Source organism: Lynx rufus, unplaced genomic scaffold (assembly GCF_022079265.1).
Source record: "Lynx rufus isolate CCGP_SWC_20201006 ecotype Redwood Valley unplaced genomic scaffold, mLynRuf1.p SCAF_2, whole genome shotgun sequence".
NCBI lineage: Eukaryota > Metazoa > Chordata > Mammalia > Carnivora > Felidae > Lynx > Lynx rufus.
This window is the reverse complement of record NW_025814834.1, coordinates 9390195-9411350: the sequence shown is the minus strand read 5'-3', so window position 1 is coordinate 9411350 and position 21156 is coordinate 9390195. Positions and strand designations below refer to the sequence as shown.

Genomic DNA, 21156 nt, shown 5'->3' with positions numbered 1-21156 from the left:
AAGCCAGGGGAAGTAGGGGGAACACACAGAGTACCGCAACATATACAAGACCACCAGCCAGCAAGGGAGGGGCAAGGCGCACTCACTGTACAAAGCAAGTAATTCCTTAAAAAGCAGGCTATTTAGGAGGGTCCGACTGCCAATAGTAATGTTCAGTAATGATAGCCTAGAGTCAGGAACAAAATCCATTCGCAACATTCTGAAAAGTCAACAAGTGTATTAATGACTGGTAAAGAGCCACATGAAAAAAAAAAGTGTTCACTGCACTGACCTTTTTTCCGATTTTACATGTATTTCCTTAAAAAAAAGGCTTTTTATTGATTAAAAAACTTTTAAAAGAGAAAACAGACTTATCTTCTAACGATATAAAAATTTGACCTTGGAACTGGATAAAGGGAATATGGGATATTCTTTACACTACTTTTACAACATTTTTAGGAGTCTGAAGTTATATCAAAAAGTCTTCAAAACAAAAAACGTTAAGCCATATCACACATCTAACACTAACCTTACTGAAACTATCAGTAGTCAAAGAGACTATTAATTAGCAACGATAAAATCTCTGAACCTGGATCAGATGTACATACGGTCCCCAAAAAACTTTTCCAAACACTTCATGTTAGTCCAGGTCAGGATACTTTTCCTTTCAATCTTTAAAGTGTCATTTTAATTGTCCATTAAATTTACTAACACCTAAATTATAACATCTGAAAAACAATAAATTCACACCCTGTTGACTGTAATTTTAGACATTTACAGCAACTGTGACAATAAGCCATCATTTAAAAGAACTATTATATGGTTCTGTTATACAGAATAAAAGCTACTATTAAACTCCTTCTAGGAGCCAATACCTAATCAAAAAAAAATTGTAATCATAGCAACTACCATCTGATCACTTCACTGTGAACAAGGTACTGTGCTAAGCACTTCACTCTCTCGTTACAAACTCAAAAGAATCCTGTAAAGTAAGATTTTTCTATCATTTGCACCTTAATAACTTGTCCGATTTGAGTTCAAACAACCGGGAAACCGGGACCAAATTCATCTTGCTGTTGAGTCCACCGAACCTATCAAATTATCTCCTTCAACCTTAAGACTCTACCACTTACGTAATTCCAAGATGATGTCAGAGAAACCCATCTTCTCCAACCTCTTTTTAGACAATCCACAAAGGAAAATAGAAATGCTTCCTCTCAAAAAGAATGATTATTAACAAATAACACATCGAGCACTTATCCTACAGTAGCCACTATTTTACAGTTTACACATTAACTAATTTAATCCTCACAACAAGCCTACGATAGGTATTACTATTATTCCCATTTTCCAAATGGAAAAACTAAAGCCGAAATAAAGTGACTGAACCAAGGTCACAAAGTTAATGGTATCAGAGCCAGGGTTTAAATGAAATCCCAGTCTTTGTTCTTAGCCATTTACACCAAATTCCTTCATCGCTTAGACATTATCACACGATCTTTAGAACACACAGATGCCATTTCAAATTCCTGTGAACAAAGTAAAGGTAGCAAGTAATACTGTGGAACGGGGGCTGGCAAACTGGCACACAGGCCAAATCAGGACCGCTGCTTCACCCTGTAGATCACTTTCATTAAAACAAAGTCAGTGGCTGCTTCTGCCCCACAACAGCAGGGTAACTGCAACAGAGACTACATGACCCACACAGCCCAAGATATTTGCTGTCCCGCACCTCGTAAAAAAAGTTTACTGACCCTGGTTCTGGAAGACAGGGTATAAGCCTTCCTTTAAACTATCCAAATTAATATACATTTTTTTCTTCATCAATATAACAACAGCAGCAGCTATACCATTTATCAAGTATATACTACCTATGCAAGATTCTAATACCAACCCATTTTATTCAAAAGAAAGCGAAGTCTCAGAGGGTTTAAATGACTTATCCAAGATCACATAGCTAGAACAGGGAGGATCTTAAATACAGAGTTTCTGGCTTCAAGGCCCATATTTTCTATATGGCACCGCCTTCAAAATATGTAAATGTGTATAGCCATAAAAAAGCAAAATTGTCCAAGGAAACTGACTGAAGTTTCATGATAAAAATGCCAACTTTAAAAAGAGAAATGTTCATGTAAATGTATGCACTGATTAATTGACTCATACTTCCATCTCATCTTCCATTATATTATATTTATATAATCCCTGTTATCCCAGTTGGGGTTATGAATAACTCAAAGCATAGGGATACTCAAAGCACAGGAAGAATATGGTACATTCTGCCTATGTAATGTCATGGGGCAAAAAAACTACTAAAACAAACACAGAATCTAGAATGTATTTACTCAGTACAATGAACTCTCCTTGGCCACCAAAAATGACATCCTCTTCTGACACAGACACTCACCCACCTTCATTACACTTCTGGTCTAGAATGTCCAACTCTCTTCTATTTACCCACTTACCTATCCATCCCCACCCCACCCACCTCTTCATTTCCCATCCCAGTCCCCTGGATACTGACCTACACACCACGGAGCTAAGGGAAGAATGCAACAGAGGTTGGTTGCTATGATTCATAAAGCCTTTTTCTTTATTTTTATCCCATTAATCTCCCACACCATGACTGCTAAGGCTATATTATGCATATCTATAGTGAAAGCCACATCAGAAATACAACATGGAATTGATTTTGGAGTTAAATGTGGTCATCTTACATATCTTCAGAATCCCAAATCTTGATCTAGGACTTTAAGTCAGTAGTATTCAAAACTATTTATTAATACATACCCTTTGATTATTTATACACATTAATTCTATGCCCACTGCTAACTTCAGACTACCTTAACTGAGAGCAAAGATGTCTTTACATGAGTATTTTTCTAGGTGTGAGTACAGCAGCTGCTGAAACCAACATAATTTTTTTCTACTGGACCAGGATTCTAATACTGGACCACAAAACAGACATAACTGCAGAATTTTTTTTTAGAACTATTGTTTTGCTAAGTCTCTATGTGTTCCTTAAAAGAACTACAGATTAGGACGTTCCTAACTATAAAACTCTTAATATGGAAACTTCCCAAATCCTTTACTCTCACATCAAAAATTTAAATCAACTCAGCAGGCATCCTGAAAAAAGTTCTAAGTATCTCTAAATATAGTAAACTCTGAAAAGTTAATTGTGCATTATGAATCATCTTATTTTTCTTTTTCAGTCACACAAAAAAACTAACACACGCTGAATAGAAGTAAATGCAGAAGTAGGAGGCCCATCCACCAGAAAAGAAATGCTGCTATTCCAGCCAACATTAAATTGACCAATTCCTTAACTGATTCAAGCAGCATAAATTGGGTATCATTTAAAACTAGTGCCACCACAAAGATCCCAAATGATAGTGTCTTATCTCTCCCGAAATTCCTTTCAGAAAACTTAGTGTGTGTAATGAGAAGATACCTGGAGAAAGCATGGCCTGACCTAATATACAGGCAGCTGAAAAGTAATACGAGATGGTTCAAAGAGGCAGAAGCAGATTATCTTACACGGCCACACCAAAGGCTGAAATTCCCCAAGTCTTACCTCACAGCAGCAACTGGAAGGGCAAACTTAAAGACGGGGTGAAGAGTCAAGTAGAAAAAAGAATGAACTCTGCAACTGACAGTTTAGTTTTCGGAGAAAAGTATGCTGACATCAAAATATGTAAATCAACACTAAAGTTCCTAAAGACATATGAGAAATAATTAGGAACAAGTCTGATCACAAAGGTAAGAACTACTGACTCTTCTCAAAAATCAGCCTAATTGTTGCCATCTACTGGGAGGAAGGCAGAAATGCTTGCGGGTCAGGGACGGAGGGGAGATGTCAAGTCCCTAACTCCCTTCTGAGAGGAGGCTGCTTTCCCCAAGTGGGTAGAAGAAATGGAAATATAGGTTTACTAAAAGAAAAATTAGACAGCTGCATGAATACCTTACATTAAAAAACACCCATGTCTCTTGTAGCAGTAAAATACACAGCCTTCACAAATGACTCTATTCTACAGTCCACAAAATCCCACAAATTTTGCACTCTATAACTTGAACAGGTATTTAACTCATGAATTTGCACTAACTGCTAGCATCTCTGCTATTTCCCCATAAAAATAAAATGAATGCAAACTGCAGTCAGCAAAGTCTATGAGAATATTCTAGAAAGAAAAGCTGCTGGAAGAAAGCTAAATGTTACTGCTACCAGACCCCTGAATGAAAGTATTATTCTCTGCATCTTCAGTTTCCCTCCAGTCACCATCTAACTTCATTTCCCAATTTTGAAATCCTATCTTGCCTACTCTTGAAAAAGGTATAACAGTCTACTAATACATCAACTGGAGTGCTATGCAAATACTTTACCAAGATATTCAGCTTGATGAAACAGGGAATATTAATTTGCACTTTTTAAAAGTATGTAAATACTTAAGCCACAATCTGCTTTTTTAAAAACATCATTTTTTCTTTTACTGCATTGCATGTTTAGCAGAAGTTTCTTTTACACCTGACATTACTGAGTAACTCACAAAAAGTCATGTTATTAATTCTGGACCAGTACTCTGAATTTAAAAAGAAAAAAATCTCTGAATAAACAACAGACGAATGTGTTAAGACAAAATGATTGCCAGCTTCCACTAAAGATTCCATGACTGGACAGGAGCAACAGGAGTCCTTTAGACATCGCCTGCTTATTTACTGGAAGTATTCTAACTACTAAGTAGGAACACTAAACAACAAGTTTTACCTCCACGGCTTCTATCACCCCAAAACTTACCACAAACACGCCTATAACATACAGTCCTAGAAAGGGAAGCAATTTCATTGAAAGACAAATAAAATCTAAAAGCACTTTTTCTTTGCAGTTCAGCTACAAAGTAAATATGCCCGTACACTTTTTTCATGTTGTCACAGCCTATTCAGGGATTAACAATAAAGTCAACATGTCTATTTGTTAAAGCTAATTTCTTGATCTCCCATTTAAGAACCTCAATCAACACAGCCTGAATTTTCTGTTAGTTCATAAATATGGATCCTCTACTGCAAAGGGCCAGTTTAGCTTCCCATCAGCCCCTCGCCTCAATTACACCTTTGCAAGTTACCCATTCTTCTCTACCTACCCAAACAATCAAGGCCAGTTCAAGTAGCAAGTCTTCCTCAGTAACTGCAACCTAGGACTGAATCTCTCTCTAAACCTCCGAGGGCCCACTGTATAAAAAACTCAACTTTGTACTTAGTAACAAATATGCACAATGTTAAATGTTGTGTTCTACTATCATAGTTGAACTCGTTTACAGTAAAGGGCATTCCAACGTAAGAGATCTTTTATAAATCTCCTATTTCTCTTCCGCACTCTTCACGAAGGCAAACCTGGTATGGAACCAGAAATGCACATGGATTAGTTGCTGAGGAAATATCTGCACAATGAAAGTACTTCCAACAATTTATTCGGTAAAGCCAAATTTTGTGCCCTAATTCTTCTGTTTCTTAATTTAGATTCTCCTATCAGGTTTCCTAAACGTAGAAAACCTGCATTTAGAATATCTACGGGATACTTCTCGATGCTAAACGCTATACTATATATAGTTACCAAGTTTGAGAAGTGTTTTTCAACTAAATGAAACAAAAACTCAGGACAGGAACCTTCTGTATTCCTCCCAGCAGAGACCTGGCACACAGTAGCACTTGATAAATACGTATCGATAAATATGCTTTTATCCACTGGTAAACAGAATTCTCAAACGCTAAACCTAACATCACAAAGTCAGTAAAATGGTCTACTGTCTTATCAGTCCCTTAAGTGCATATTTTAACGAACCTAATTCTGAAAAATTTATATTCTAGCATCCTACACTCAGCTACCAAACCCTGAGAAACGAAAATAAGCAGACAGAAACCATGGCAAATGGTGCTAATAATACTTCATAATATAGTTTCTCAATGTGTCACCGAAACGAACTCTATCCCTGCCCATATACCATGCAGGTTAGGAGCCTTGTGCCAGCCACTGCGGGCATGGAAAAATTAAACCTTTAGCACAAGAAGCCAAAAATTTACTTAAGAAGAAGTAAGCAACTAATTATTTAAGGCAGATGGTGAAAGCAATAACTAGTAAAACGTTATGGAAGAAAGAAGTGAAGAGTAAAACTCTTACAGTAGCTACCCAAAGATAAAGTTAAATGTGTAAATGTCACTACAAGAGATACAAGATGAGAGAAGGGTATCAGTCCAGGTGGACTCAACAGTCAAAGTCCAGGCAAGAATGCTGAGGTTCCTGGAGTGTGTTCAGAAGGAATGAACAGCTCAATCTGCCCACATCCAGCCCAGGGCGCAACACAGACAAGATTATAAAATACTGGGGCCAGAGCAGAAGTTACAGCATGTTCATATATTTACTACTTACAAGGAAACTACAACACTTGGTTTTCAGGAAGATTAACAAAAGGGGGAGGGGGGGCTCCATATGATCTCCACAAACCTGCTCTTTAAGGACACAAGACAGCTTAAATTACAACTCAACAGTGAATTTCAGAAGGGCTACCTGAAAAAATTCATTTTGGGTTTTCCAGGGCATCACATATGTTTACCAGGATAAGGACTTCAAATTGAGTTAATTTGACCTTAAGAAGTTATAGCACAAGGTACATCTATTTATTCAGAATGCTGCCCACGGGTGGAATGAGTAGGAGTTTTGAAGTCAGGGTAGAACTCATTGGTTACCACAGCCAACAAGTTGATTAAAATACACATTGAAATGCTTTAACTTCAAGTCTTGAAGGCTTGCTGATAGACACTTCAGCTTATAAATAGCCTTCAAAGTATGTATTGGGTAGTAACCCAAATTTATAGAAGTACATCCTTTCTAAAAACAAAACAAAAATAAACTCAAATGAGGTATAAAACTCAGCTTTGTACTTAATACACACATTATGTCAAAATCTATTTAGGGCCTCAATCTAGCATTTAAATGATCAACTATTATGTGTAAACAAGGGCCAATCACAGAATATAAATGGCTTGTCCTAATTTTTTTCATATGTGATTTAAAATAACTTGCAGTCTCTAAAATACATATCAACAGATTAAAAAGAAAACTTCTATAATCATTTTTAGGATTAACTATGATTCAAAATGTTTGTCAAAACAAGACAGACATTAAACCCTTACAAAGTATTTTCACTTACAGTAATATTTTATTCTCACAAGACTTACTCCTCCAAGAAGCATTCAAAGATTCCTTATTATAGGCCAGACACTGTGCTAGATACTAGGGATTAAAAAGGGGGAAGACTGGCTTTAAGGAATTCATAATCGACTAAGGAATATGATATACTCAAAGACTTTCAAGTCTACATATGTAACAGAAGTATGCTCTAGGTAGAAGGGTGTTAACAAATGAGGCAATGGTCAGTGCTGCAATGAACCAGTGGAGGAAGAGCCCTGTGTTCCAATCTAGCTTTGGAGCCTAATCTCCTAAGTAGTGTCTAGCATACAAATGACAATTAAATCTAGGTGGCAATTAGCCACGCTCAGATTAGGTACTTGAAACTCACAAAGGTTAAATTATTTGTCCAAGGTCACAAAGACCGAGGAAAAGGCAGTCAAGATTGCAGCCCAAGTCTACACTCAAATCAGATGTTCACTTGAATAGTGCTGTTCACTAATGAGAGGACAGGGTAGCAGGCAGTTTTTTTCACTCTAGTCCACTAACATGATGTTGGAATTCAAACAGAGCTGCAGAACTATTTACCAATAGCTTCTGCACACTCAGACAAAATAGGTAGGTCTGAATAATGGACAAGTTCCTTTTTCTTCTGGCCAATCCAGTTTAATGAAACTGTAAGAATCCCAACCCAAAGCTGAAAGGCCTCAGAGAAGAACTACAAAGCAGACTTATTTCAGCCTAGGAAACAACTTCTTTTGCCAATAACCTAAAATCAAGTTAGGATATTGGGTTTAATTAAAGAACTGCATTTTTGAAAATCCAGGACACTGGCCAAGTTAAATTTTACTTAAAAAAATCAAGAGACTGGTTCAGCAGAAGTATACTTACCTATTTACTGTTAAGTAGCAGCAAGCACCCACTATGTGTCAGAGTAACCCAGCAAACCAGGCAGAGATTATAAAGAACAATTGCTAGGAGTTTGTGCCTTCAAGAAATCTGTGACACAGCTGTTTGAACTATACAGAGGCAACGAAAGAAAATACACAAATGTAAAGCTCATGTCAAATGTTACGAACTACAAGCATCAATATTACATTACAATTGACAGATTATACTTATTGTATAATATCCATCAGATTCTTTCTTACTGTTAAGCCCTTTCCAGCAGTCAGGAAGATATGAAGAGGCTGGGATCAGCAAAGCAAATAGCATCCTGAGGAATCTGTTGAGACCAAGAAACTTTCCAAGCAGGACGATTGGTTGCACAGTCAGCAAGACTAGGTTAACATTATTGGTTTGGAGTGGGAAGGAAAATGGGTGTTATTTTCAATGAGGCTTATGAGTGCACCTTCATGCAAAACACAGTTGATACAAGATAATCCTGGACTTGGGGAAACCTATAATCCAGTCAGGAAACAAACGCAACACATGTCAACAAATCTAACGCTCTAATCCCAAAATGGAGCCTATTTAGATAACCAAGAAATAAATGGGAAAGATCCTGGGATAGAAGGGTTTGAGGAAGTGCTAGGAAGGGGTGAACTGAAGTGAACCTAAAATGGTTTAAATAAAGGAAAAGTGCAGGTCAGTCTGGCAGTAACAGGAACCTGAGAGAAGATGAAAAGCAACAAACAGGTTGCTTTTTTCAACCTGAGTCCATCAAATTTCCTCAGCAAATGGAAAAATAAAAGGGCAACTGGTATTCTATTTGCTCAAAAAGATCATCATCCACCTAAAAGAAAAAAAACAAAACACCTCCTCCCCAAATTCTGTAAAAAAAAAAAAAAAAAAAAAATAGGTTTGGCAAGGTTTTCCCTTCATTGTAGACTCTGACATTATAAAGTCAATTCCGTAAGAGCCACGATCCGAAACAGGTACATGTGTTATCAATAATGAAAATGTAAAGAAATTTCTCTAAATATGATTAACAAATTTATTCAGGAGAAAGTATGGTAGAAATCTACCATGCTGATGCAAAAAACCGAAAACCAAAACCAAAACCAACCAATCAACCCAAGAGTAACTTAACAGAAATTGGGCCCAAGTTCCACTACCAATTTAACAGCAGTTTCAAAAAATAAGTTGCTGCAACTTATCTTACATCAAGGTCACCGCCCCCCCACCCTTCACCATCACTGGTGAAAAGCTCTAAGTGTTCTTAATGGCCTCAAATAGCAAATGTAATTTTCTAAAACTAATGATAACATATTACACTTATTTAGCAGTTTGTAATTTTTCACAGCCATTGTATCTACTGGGTCTCACAACCACCCAGTGAGGTAAGACAGTGACTGCCCATCCCCATTTTACAGATAACTGGAGACCAGATAGGATAAGTGAAAAGCTCAAGGTCACACAGCTACTGTCAGTGTGTGAATTCCCATGAGTTTGTGTCTCTTTGCTAGGATGATGTGATTAAAATAGGATCATAAAATCTTACGTAGATAACATTAACCCAGTAATCTTAACAGTTAGAATGGAAAAGTAAACATTACTTCAAATTTACTTTGCTAGGTGAAAGCATTGATTTTACACTGGCCTAGCATCCCTTTCACTTTTTTAAAATAATTATTTTAGTTTAGCAGCTTCTAGAACTCTAACTGCCTGAAGTATTCTAAAACTTAGAAAGTAAATGAAAAACTAAAACAAAAAGCCTGTTCACGACACAAACTTAAACAGTAATTGTCAGCAGAGCAGACTTAAAAACCACTCAAACTCCTTAAAAACTGGGAATGGAATAGAAACAATGTTTATTACAGTCCTTAAATTCTTACGGATACTGGCACATTCATAGAAAGGCAGATGTGAACAAAGCCCACCACCTCAACCTCCAACCATGTTAATATGCTCTCTTAAGCATAAAATAAATGAAATAAAAACTCTGCCAACAATCTCACAAAGATGATGTAAAAGCCCAATTCAATCTTTCTGGGGTTGAACATGGAGCAGGGTTGTTTCAAAATGAAGAACTGGAAATTTTGTTTACTCTAAAATTCCCAATACTGATCTCTTTGCATAATCTAAGTATGAAAATAAATCTCAATAAAACCATCTGCAACTTATTGTCTCTAAATCTGATAAGGCCATTCCTCAATCCTAGCTGCTCCCTCCACACACACACACACACACCCCACCCCGTGTAAATGCGACACACACACAGGCCTCATATATAGGCCTCTTGCCTTTTCCTCCAACAACTAGGACCTTTGTTCAGAGCGTCGGTTTTTTGCCCCACTCAATAGCTCTTTCAACTTTCCACCCTATATTTTTTGTTTTGTTTTGTTTTTAGAGAGGAGATCCTCAGCCTCCACTTCCTGGGTCTTTAAAAAATGAAATGCCAAAAATATCTATAGAGAGACTGGAGAGCAATAGAAAGTTGAACACAGCACTAAAGGGCCTACAAAACGGAGTAAAGCCCGGGGATCGGGTGATTTGGCAACCCAGGCAGGATCCGGGGAAGGCCGACTAGGAAAGGAGACAGCAGGGGAGCAGTTAGACGGCCACTCAGAACACATTCGCTGCGCTATGAAACGTACCCCCCGCACCCCTCACACACGAACGTTTACTCACTGCCACAGTCCCTCCTTCAATTAACTAACGAAGCAATTAAACTATACCCACCGCCAGACACGATGCTTAAGCTAACCGTCCCCAAAGTAAAACGACGTTATCAAAAACCAACCAACCTGTCTTAAGGGTTTAGGAGCAGCCCCTTCCGTTCTCTCCTTACCACACAAGGGTAACCAATTCCCCTCCCGTCCCCCCCCCCCCAAACCCGCCCCGGCCGTTCAAATGTGTTATTTCCTCCCGATTTGCATGTGTTTTTAAATCTTTATTTTCTCCCCTCTAGCAAATTAAGGATTTCTGTTCTTCTGAGGAAGGAAGCGCCACGAAGGACAGGATTGGGGATTTTCCAACCTTCGTTATTTGAAGTCCCCTCTAACTTGTTTCTGAACTAAAAACCCACTCACTATGGAGGAGGATGGAGGAGAGGGTGAACTGAATGGGCAAACGATATAATAGGTTTTATGTAATCCACATATAAATAAATTAATCGCCTGACTCGCTTTGAATACTAATACGATTGGAGTGACAATTGGTCCACCTCCCTCCCAAGTCCTGAACCCCCACCCCCCATTTCCATCCTGATCTATTTAGAAGCATGCTCTGCTCCTCTCAGCCAAGTTTCTCGGCCTCTTTTCCAGCCCCCCAGCACGCCCGTCTCGTCGTCATCCTCACTCAGCCTCAACTTCCCACGGCTAAAGAAACAGCCCAGCGCAGACCCCGTCTCCGGGCTCACCCGCCCACAACCCTCCCCCTTGGCAGGAAACCCCTTACTGCGGTCTAAAGTCACTCCGGCCTCTCCCTCCTCTGACCCTCGCTTCCCACAACTGTTGTCACTCGAGCTGCTCCCTAGTTTCCATTTCCGGGCCGTCCCCGGCCCTGGAGCCTCTCCTCTCCCGGTTTCCGGGCCCCCCATCCCATTTCCGGGGAACCCTTGCCGTCTTCACACCCCCCACCTGCACTTCCGGCCCCCCACTTTCTCGCTTCCTAGAGGCCCTCCAAGCTCCAAAGCCCACTTCCGGCCCCCCCAGCCACCACCGGGCTCCCCAAGACCCGCACGCCTTACCCCGGTTCCGTGAAGGGCCCTCCTCATCGCGGGGGGCCTGAGCGGGGACCCAGCGAACCCTCCTCCCCCCCCCCACCCGCTCCCGCCCGGCCCCGGTCTCCCTCGAGCGTCTCGCCCGTCAACCCCCGACCCGGTCCTTCCGCGGCCCCGCCGCCGCCGGGAGCAGGCCGAGCGGGGGCCGAATCGCGGCGATGACACAACCGGGCTTCCTGGGACTTTCTGTTCCAGCTCCTCCCCACCCCCCCCTCGCCGCCCCCCTAGCCCCTCACCCCCTCGTACAACCCCCTCCCCCAAGCCTGGCCCGGCCACTCAGACCTGCGCCCCAATTACCTAGTTGGGCCCCAAAGTCTCCGGTCCGGACTCGGTGGCGCGGCAGTAACTTCCACTCGCTCCCCCCACCCCCCCCCCGGCGGCGGCGGCGGCGGCGGCGGCTCCTCGGGTCCCTTCAATTATCAGCTGAGCCGCAGCACCGCGGCCGGCGTGCGCCTCCGCCCGCGCCGCCTCCCTCCCCGCCCGTTCCAACACCCTCCGGGAACTACTTTGCCCGCTGCCTCCGGCTCACGGGCTCGTCCGCGGGTAAGGCCCCGCTGCCTACACGCAACCCATCACATCGCCCCTCCCTCCCCCACCGCCCGGCGTGACTCTCCCAGCGGCCTGAGCTCTCCTCCCGATCCCTTCGAGGGACCAGGAAGGGGAATGTGGGGCTCCGCTTGATATCCCTCCGCCGGGGTCACCCCCTCCCCTCCGTGGCAGCAGGAACTAATTCCCCTTCGGGTCACCGGGGACCTGAGGGTGGAAATCTCACGGATCAGTGTTCCCTCTGACTCTTAGGAGAAGGGGCCATCACCCTAAGGAAGAAACCCCCTGCTAGCTCAAAACCGGGTTCGATTTAAACTAGGGCTTTGGCCCCATGACCCCAATCAAGCCCCGCCCCTTCCTGGTTGTCTTAGCGACGGCGGTGGCGTCCCAAGATGGCGTCGTGGCTGCCGGAGACTCTGTTCGAAATTGTAGGACAAGGCCCAGCGCCGAGCAAAGACTATTACCAGTTATTGGTCACCCGGTCCCAGGCAAGTGCGAGGCGCGGTTTACCCTCTCTAAGCTCCCTGCCGCCCCGGTGGAGCGCGGAACGCTAGCCCCGCTAGGCCGAGAGCGACTGTGGCCCGCCGGAAGCGTCCGGTCCCAGCTCCGAGCCGGGAGATTTCCCTTGTCACCTCGGCCTCCTCGGCCGGCTCCTCCGTAGTCCGCGTGCCTTTTCCCACCCCAAGGGCCGCTCGTCCCTGGCGAGCTTTCCTGCCTCCCCACATCGCACCCCGCTCCCTTCCTGCCACCGAGGGTTCCTACCCGCAGAGTTCCCTCCGCGCGAAGAGAAAAACAGGCGTCCCCGGCTTGCGTGCAGCCTCACCTCAGCGTGGGAAGGAGAGAAAGAAAGACTCAGCCAAGTGTCCCAAGGAGGAGCCGGCAGGGGAGGGGAGAAAGGGAAGATCTCTTTTCCAGGGTAGGAGTTAATCATGGGGGATTTTTAAAATCTCATTGTGGTCTTTCCGGGTACCACGACCACATCAAAACTTCCTTATTTCTAGTAGGAATTGATCGTTGAGAGCTCTCCCCTTACCTTTTTGGAGCCCCTTCTATCCCATTGAAAGTGTGCGGGGGGTGGTACAAAAATGTTTCAGCTGCTCTGCGCGTCGGCCCCACCCATAATGACATCTGCTCCACAACAATAAGACCGAGGATTATGTTATCGCTGGAGTGAAGTAACCATCAGCCTATTTTTATGACTACTTTAGCTATTTAAGGTGGGCTTTTGGATGATTTATTGTGCCCATGAAATGATCAAGTTGAACTGGGCCTCCACTCGGAACCCGTTTTCTGATTCCTGGCTGAGCTTAAGCCTGTCACTGAGATAAAGCACCTTGTACTTTAATAGATGGTATTTCTATAAAATGAAATTTAGAACTTTGTATATATTTGTTTTAGTGTAGATCTTGAATATTGCATCAGTTTTCCCGTGAGCCCTTAAGTAGGTAGGGAATGCTTTTTTTATAGCTTCAAAAGCATCTTTTAAAGTAAAAATAATACATATTTTATTGTTTAAACTTGAGATGTTTAAATATTGCAAGTGTAGTGTCAGTAATAAAAGCGTGATAGCCTATCAAACTTAAATATTTGATTGAACATTTTGGGGGGAATTTTTACACATTTAATTAGAATTTCTTAAAAGCTGAAATTCACTGTTTTGTACATTTTGGGACTATCTTCCATTTGTTCTAAGAGGTATGATCCTAACAGTTTCTTACTTTCTAACATTAGTGATTGAAAGCAATAACATGTTACCATAGTCATACTTCATTTTCTCTTTTCATCTACCTCACGTAAGTTAAAATGTTCTAATGTTTACAGTCTTTTCCATAATTTGTCTTTTAAACATTTTTTTGAGATTTTTCTTTTTCTTGAAGGTCTGGTATTACAAGTGTTATAATGTTGTAAGCCTCAACAAATGAATAGTTGTTTACTTTTTTATTTTAGTAAATTAACCATTAAGAGTGCCTGGCATTAGTTTTCTCCAGGAATGCTTCCCTTGTTGATGTCGTTCAGACTTTGCTCTGTAGTCTAACTTGGGCACATGCCTGTGTTTTATGAAATCCCCCCTCCCCCCACGCAAGTATTCTTAATTTTTTTCTCTTTCCTTCTTTTTTTTTTTTTTTTTTTAACACATCAAAAACTGGTTTTTATTTCAGGCCCTATTCTTCCTGTCAATTGCTTCTATAAAAAATCCTTTTCAAGCTGATCCATTTTCTTTTTTAAGCAGATGGAATATATCCACTATAGTTCTACCAGTGAGAGTTCATCTCAAATCTGATTAATTCACTCTCTTTTTAAAGTAAAATTTGTTGTAAAAAATAGTAAGCCAAAAAAATAGTCTTTTCAGTCAACCGTCTTGAGAATATGCTATTTTCTAACCACAGGATAATTTTTCTAAGTCTCAGCACAGGAAACCAAACATCCACTAAGAGGTGGTCTGACATAAATAAGGACTAAAAGACTAGAATTAAACTATGTTTTATAAGATGGACTTTTTCTGGAATGACTTTGTAAAATTTTTCCTTTCTCTTTCTTCTTTTATTTTTAAAAAAATATTGTATGTTATTCAAAATATACCCCAGATTTAGATAGATCTTTCTTTCCCTCTGATTCTCTTTTTTATTCTTTTTCACTGCTTTTATTTTTATTGACTTTAAATTCAAATGATTGCACATTTGACATGGATTTGAAGACAGGTATCTCTCTCATTAGGGTCAGACCATGGTTGGTATAGCACAGAATATAAATGTTGTACATAAATATTTTCTTTGCTTCTTATACAGTAACATTAAATATATATTTTAATGCTTATAGAGGCATTCCCAGTTAACAATTTGATGCTATGATGTTTTGGTTTTTTCCCAAGAAAGGAACTTATAGAATATAGCTTGTGGTTAATATGGCTTCTCAAATTCAATTTTTTTTTTATGTTTATTTACTTATTTTGAGAGACAGCAAGCAGGGTGTGCAAGTTGAGGAGGGTTGACAGAAAGGAAGAGAGAGAATCCCAAGCAGGCTCTGCAGTGACAGCACAGCCCCCAATGCTGGGGACTTACAGACTGAGACTCAGACTTACAAACTGGGAAATCATGACCTGAGCCAAAATCAAGAGTTAGTCGCTTAACCAACTGAGCCACCAGGCACCCTTCAAATTCGATCTTTAAAATTTTTTTTTTTTTTCAACGTTTATTTATTTTTGGGACAGAGAGAGACAGAGCATGAACGGGGGAGGGGCAGAGAGAGAGGGAGACACAGAATCGGAAACAGGCTCCAGGCTCCGAGCCATCAGCCCAGAGCCTGACGCGGGGCTCGAACTCACGGACCGCGAGATCGTGACCTGGCTGAAGTCGGACGCTTAACCGACTGCGCCACCCAGGCGCCCCTCAAATTCGATCTTTATAATGATCTTAGAAAAATCAATGCCCTGCTTTCTAAATCAAAGGTTTACCCAATTATTTTCACCTAGTTTTAGTAGTAAATATATTTTCTTATGTTGGTTTCTAATTCTTTGAAAACTATTAGATTAATAGTAAGAGCTGGAAAGAACCTTGAATGTTATTTAGGCAAGGGATATTCCACACTTCACCTCTAAGAAAATCTTAAATCGTGACCCTTTGCTTAATTATAATCAGCAAGTTGGCATTTACTATGGGGATGCAAAATATAAGATTTCTGCCTTCAAAGAGTTCATCTTTCATTCCACCAATATGTATTAAGCATCTTTTAAAGTTTATTTATTTATTTTAAGAGAGAGAGCGATTCCCAAGCAGCCTTGGAGCCCAGCACAGGGCATGAACTGTGAGATCAAGACCTGAGCTGAAATCAAGAGTCTGATGTTTAACTGACTGAGCCACCCAAGGTGCCCAAGCACCTTTTATATACCTTTTATATGTACTGTTCTAGATGCTGGGGAAACATCAGTGAACCAAACAAAAGTCCCTCCTCTCTGAAGCATATAATCTAGGTAGGAGCAAACAGTTAGTGATTTGATTTATATAAACACTGAAATAGTTTTTTTTTTTTTTAAGAACAGAGGAAGTTCATCGCCAAGTTAATGAGTAGCACAGATGCTTTAAAATCCGAGTCCAGGGACACCTAGGTGGCTCAGTCGTTGAGTATCTGACCTTGGCTCGGGTCAGGATCTCGCAGTTCATCGTTTCCAGCCCTGCATCGGGCTCTGTGCTGACAGCTCAGAGCCTGGAGCCTGCCTCAGATTCTGTCTCCCTCTCTCTCTGCGCCTCTCCCCCCCTTCTCTCCCTCTCTCAAAAATAAATAAACATTAAAAAAACTTTTTAAATAAATTGTGAGTTCAGAGGAAACAAAAATCACTTTAGGCTAGGAGGCTCAGGAGGGTACTATTATCAATATTTGACTCTTGAAATTCTACTTCGTTCTCTTGAAATGGAAGTATTGCTTAAGGTGGTCACAACTAGTGGCTTAGGTTTAATGTGACAAATACTGGAAAACTGCGGGAAGCATTAACTGTGAGCTAAGTAGATGAGAATTGGCGGATACTGGCCTCTTGCACCTGTGTTAGACGGCTGTCCCTGGAGCAGCAACGTGTGATAGTCACCCCAGCAAATGAAAAGAGGAAGACTTGCATAATAGATGACCTTAATTTACCTATTTTACTTAATCCTCCTAAAGACTCCAATAAGATACCTAAAGCAATGTCATCTGAAAAAAAAATTCCACAAGTTCATTCCCCCCAAAATAACCAATATTTTTGACATGCTTTAGAGTTGCAGCACTGACAGACTGAAAACACCTGAGGTCGCAGGCCATCCTGTGACAGGAAACTGTCTTCTCCAAAGACTTCTGAAAAAGGAATGAAAACTAGACTTGGTGAGAATGCCTGGGTGGCTCAGTCGGTTAAGCTACGGACTCTTGGTTTCAGCTCAGGTCATGATCTTGTGGTTGTAGGACTGAGCCCCATCTCGGGCTCCATGCTGAGTGTGGAGCCTGCTTGGGATTCTCTCTCTCTCTCTCTCTCTCTCTCTCTCTCTCTCTCTCTCTCTCTCTCTGCCCCTCCCCCACACAGGCTCTCTCCAAATAAATAAATTAAAAAAAAAGAAACTAGACTTGGTGACTGACGTTTACACTTTGCAACAAAGAATCCTGCAGGTACTACTTAAAACTGCACAGCAATTTTAAAGATATAAGATTCAAGTACAGCCTAATAAAAATGTTAATACATACACCCTTTGACCCTGCAAATCCATTTCTAGGATTTTCTATGCAAAAATGCTTTCACATAAGTACTAGGATCTGTGAGCAAGAAGCTCACCAGAGTGAAATAATTGTAAAAACATCTTTCCATTAGTGGAAATTTGGTTAAACTGTGAATCATTCATACCGTAGAATACTCTGCAACCTTTTAAAAAACAACGTGCCAGATCTCTTCAGTAGACCAAATCTTAAGCAAGAAAAGCAAGTTGCTGGGTTAAACATATCCTATAGGAAAAAACAGCCACCAGAGTAGTTTTATTTTTTTTAATAAATGTTAATGGCGTTTAAATAAGTGTAAGAGGAAACAGCTGAAGTGCATCACTCGGAGATGAAATTAGTGATTGCTTTCACTTCCTGCATTATGGTTTTTTTTTTTTTTTTTTGAGAGCGAGACAGCACAAGCTGGGGAGGGGCAGAGAGAGAGGGAGACAGAATCCGAAGCAGGCTCCAGGCTCTGAGCGGTCAGCACAGAGCCCAACGAGGGGCTCAAAGTCATGAACCGTGAGATCGTGACCTGAGCTGAAGTTGGACGCTCGGCCAACTGAGCCACCCAGGGGCCCCTGCATTATGTGTTTTTGAAAGATCCGAGTTTTTGTACAATGAGCATTTATTTTTGTAATCAAAGGAAAGCGGGAAAAATGAAAATGGAAGCGGATAACACTTACTCTGAGCAGTCCTGCTCCGTACGTTAGCTTCCACCTGCTGTACCGGTACCACCTTTCAGCCACCTCCCACCTTAAATAATGAGCAGCATTAATAACTGTGTCACCGGATTCTATTGCTGGGGGGAGGGGTTCTAATTCAACAAGTTTAGAAGGTGCAAATGGGTTAATGGCTACTTAGGAAATTTTAAGGTCTAGAAACTTCTGATTTTACATTTTTTGCTTTTGTCTTTTTTTTAATGTAGGTGATAATTACTTTTGAGAAAGTACAACTTTGTTCTCTTGCTTTGTTGCGGATGACATAGTATTATTGAGCTAAAAAGGAGATATAGAAAAGAAAATAAGGCAGAGGTCATCCACTGAATAGATTTATATGCCCCCACCCCATAAAGCTTAAAGAACAGAACCTCTCAAGTAATCTAAAATTATACTAACTAGGGACGCCTGGCTGGCTCAGTCAGTGGTGCATGCGACTCTTGGTCTCAGGGTTGTGGATTCGAGCCCCACGTTGGGTGTAGAGATTACTTAAAACTTTCTAAATAAATAAATAAAAGCGTATTAACTAGACACCAGGTTGCACATTTTGGAAGTAGGATGGGGTGCAGTCAACTTGTTATCATGATGGCATTTTCCCAGAGGCCCCAGGAGCCCCTAAATCATGCCTTACTCTAGCCCTGCTTCCCACATAGGGTCCCCAAGAATCACATACATGGAGAGGATACAGCAGAGGGGAGTAAACGTACATTCCCCTTTTGCTTCTGGTTACTCTTGCCTTGTCCCTAAGGGGACGTCTCCCCCTGATGGACTGATGTCATGCCATTATCTCTGACATCAAGCTATTGCACCCATTCTGCCCAATGGCCACCAGCCACAGCCAAAACGTTTCCACGCAGAACTGCCGTTCCTTTTTTTTTTTTTTTTTAATGTTTATTTTATTTTTGAGAGAGAGCGCGAGCTGAGGAGGGGCAGAAAGGGAGACACAGAATCTGAAGCAGGCTCTAGGCTCTACACTGTCAGCACAGAGCCCTATGCGGCGCTCGAACCCACGAACCATGAGAGATCCTGACCTGAGCCAAAGTCTGACACCTCACCGGCTGAACCACCCCGGCTCCCCTGCCGCTCCTTTTAAAGTCCAAAACTCAGCGGAATGCTTGCCTTAGTTTATTTTCCTCTTGCCTATTATTTACGATTTGACCTATCCCCCTCTTTGGGGGCTGTCTCTTTGTCTCCCAAAGCTCCTTGTTCTTCCCTCTGCTGTTAAATATAGGCTTTTCCCCTCTTCACTCTTAGAACCTCCGGTCCTCTGCTCCAGGCCCTCCTCGGGAGTGTTCTGGTTTTCCCACCTCTTTCTGACCTGCAGCGACCTACACCTGCCCTGAGCTCCCTGCCCTGCCCCACGGGTTCCGCCAGGTGTTCACGCCTCCTGCATTGTCCTTCCATTCCTCAGACCTGACGCCCTTCGGAAAAATGATTCCCAGCCCGTGACACTGCAGGAGGTACCCGATTCGAATTGTCAAGTGGCTTTTCATCAGAAATGGAAATTCCTTTTCATTTTCCAAAGTGACGTGGCACTTTTGGGGAGAGGGGGGATAAAATAAAACAAATAAGCTGACCAAATTCTTAAAAATTACAATATTCAGTGCCTTACCATATTAGAAGCCAGTTGTCCAGTGACTCCTAAACCCTCATTTCAAAATTACACGAGGGCCCGACAGAGCGCCAGGATCATATCTTTTCTCAGGTAAATCGTTCATTCAGCACCTATGAGCACCTACTCATTCTGGGCAGTTAATTTGGTCTCACCCTACACTGACACAGATTTGTCTCCTAATTATATGGGGCAGTAGAGCACTTAATTGGGAGTCACTGAGTCATGGGTTCTTTTATTCCTCCTGCTAGCCTGCAAGCTCTTGACCTGGGGCAAGGCACTTCATTTTTCTGGGCCCCAGTTGCCTCATCAACGTTGTAAGTTTCCTAGTCCAAGAGATCACGAAGGTTTATTCCATTTCTAAAATGCTGTTTTGCATGAAAGTGGTATTTCATCCTGGAAACAGCACTCGATTTTTTTTTTTTTTGAGAAAAATTAGATTTGCATTGAAGATTCTATATTAGTAGCTATGTGACCTGGTATAAGTCTCCACCTGCCTGAGGTTCCATCTCTTCATCTGTAAAATGAGCCATTCAGCTCTTGGCTATTTCACAGATACAGTAAAAGCCAGATATATATATATACATAAAGCACTCCAGGCCAGTGTTTTTCAAAGAGAGGTTGTCTGATCAAATAGGATTGGAAAATCCTGGGTCAAACACAGTCTATTTGCTTCTCTTCTCTGGAATTTGTCAGAGCCTTTCAAATCCTGCTGTCCACCATGCATCTCTCAAGAGGAGACTGTACCTTGGAGCTTTTCCTATAGGCTTGTGACTCTGGAGCCCCCTTTTCTCTGAGTATCTCAGGAGCTGAGGTTCTGGGGAATATTGACTGCAAAATACCTACCAGTGTGCCTGGTACAGAGCGGCCAACTACCGAGGAAATGTTTCTTGTGTTGTTTTCTTCCAATGCCAAACCAGCCAAATTTCACCTTTTCCATAAAAGGATTATAGTAACTCTTTACTCACCTCATATTTTATTTTTATTTTTTATGTTTACAATTAGCTTATGTTTCCACAAAGTACCTATTGGTGTTTTGATTGGGATTGCAATGAATATATAGCTTCATTTGTGGTGAATTGACATCTTTATGATATCAAGTTTCCAATCAACAAATACAGTATACCCATTTTCTAGAATTTTTTTAGGTATTCTTTAATTTTGGTCAACAATATCTTATAGTATGGAAATCCTATATTTTTGTTAGATTTCTAGGTGTTTACCTATTTTATCGTAAGTTATATTG

General features: G+C 41.4%; 2 protein-coding genes across 17 annotated transcripts in view; one reads left to right on the top strand and one right to left on the bottom strand.

The window, feature by feature from the left end:
- TRIP12 (thyroid hormone receptor interactor 12) overlaps window positions 1-12246 on the bottom strand; it is a 139455-nt gene extending 127209 nt beyond the window's left edge. For 8 of the 16 annotated variants that reach the window (XM_047084962.1, XM_047084973.1, XM_047084968.1 and 5 more), the window contains exon 1: window positions 12120-12245. The gene's annotated coding sequence lies outside the window, so the exon portion shown is untranslated. Of the gene's footprint in view, window positions 1-11789; window positions 11852-12119 lie in introns of those variants that run through there. The other 8 variants (XM_047084960.1, XM_047084963.1, XM_047084966.1 and 5 more) reach the window with 2 other exon arrangements.
- A 462-nt stretch (window positions 12247-12708) lies between these two features.
- FBXO36 (F-box protein 36) overlaps window positions 12709-21156 on the top strand; it is an 88639-nt gene continuing 80191 nt past the window's right edge. Inside the window, exon 1 of the mRNA XM_047084976.1 lies at window positions 12709-12856. Within this exon, the coding sequence (XP_046940932.1) occupies window positions 12761-12856 (96 nt within the window). The 5' untranslated portion in view covers window positions 12709-12760. The remainder of the gene's footprint in view (window positions 12857-21156) is intronic.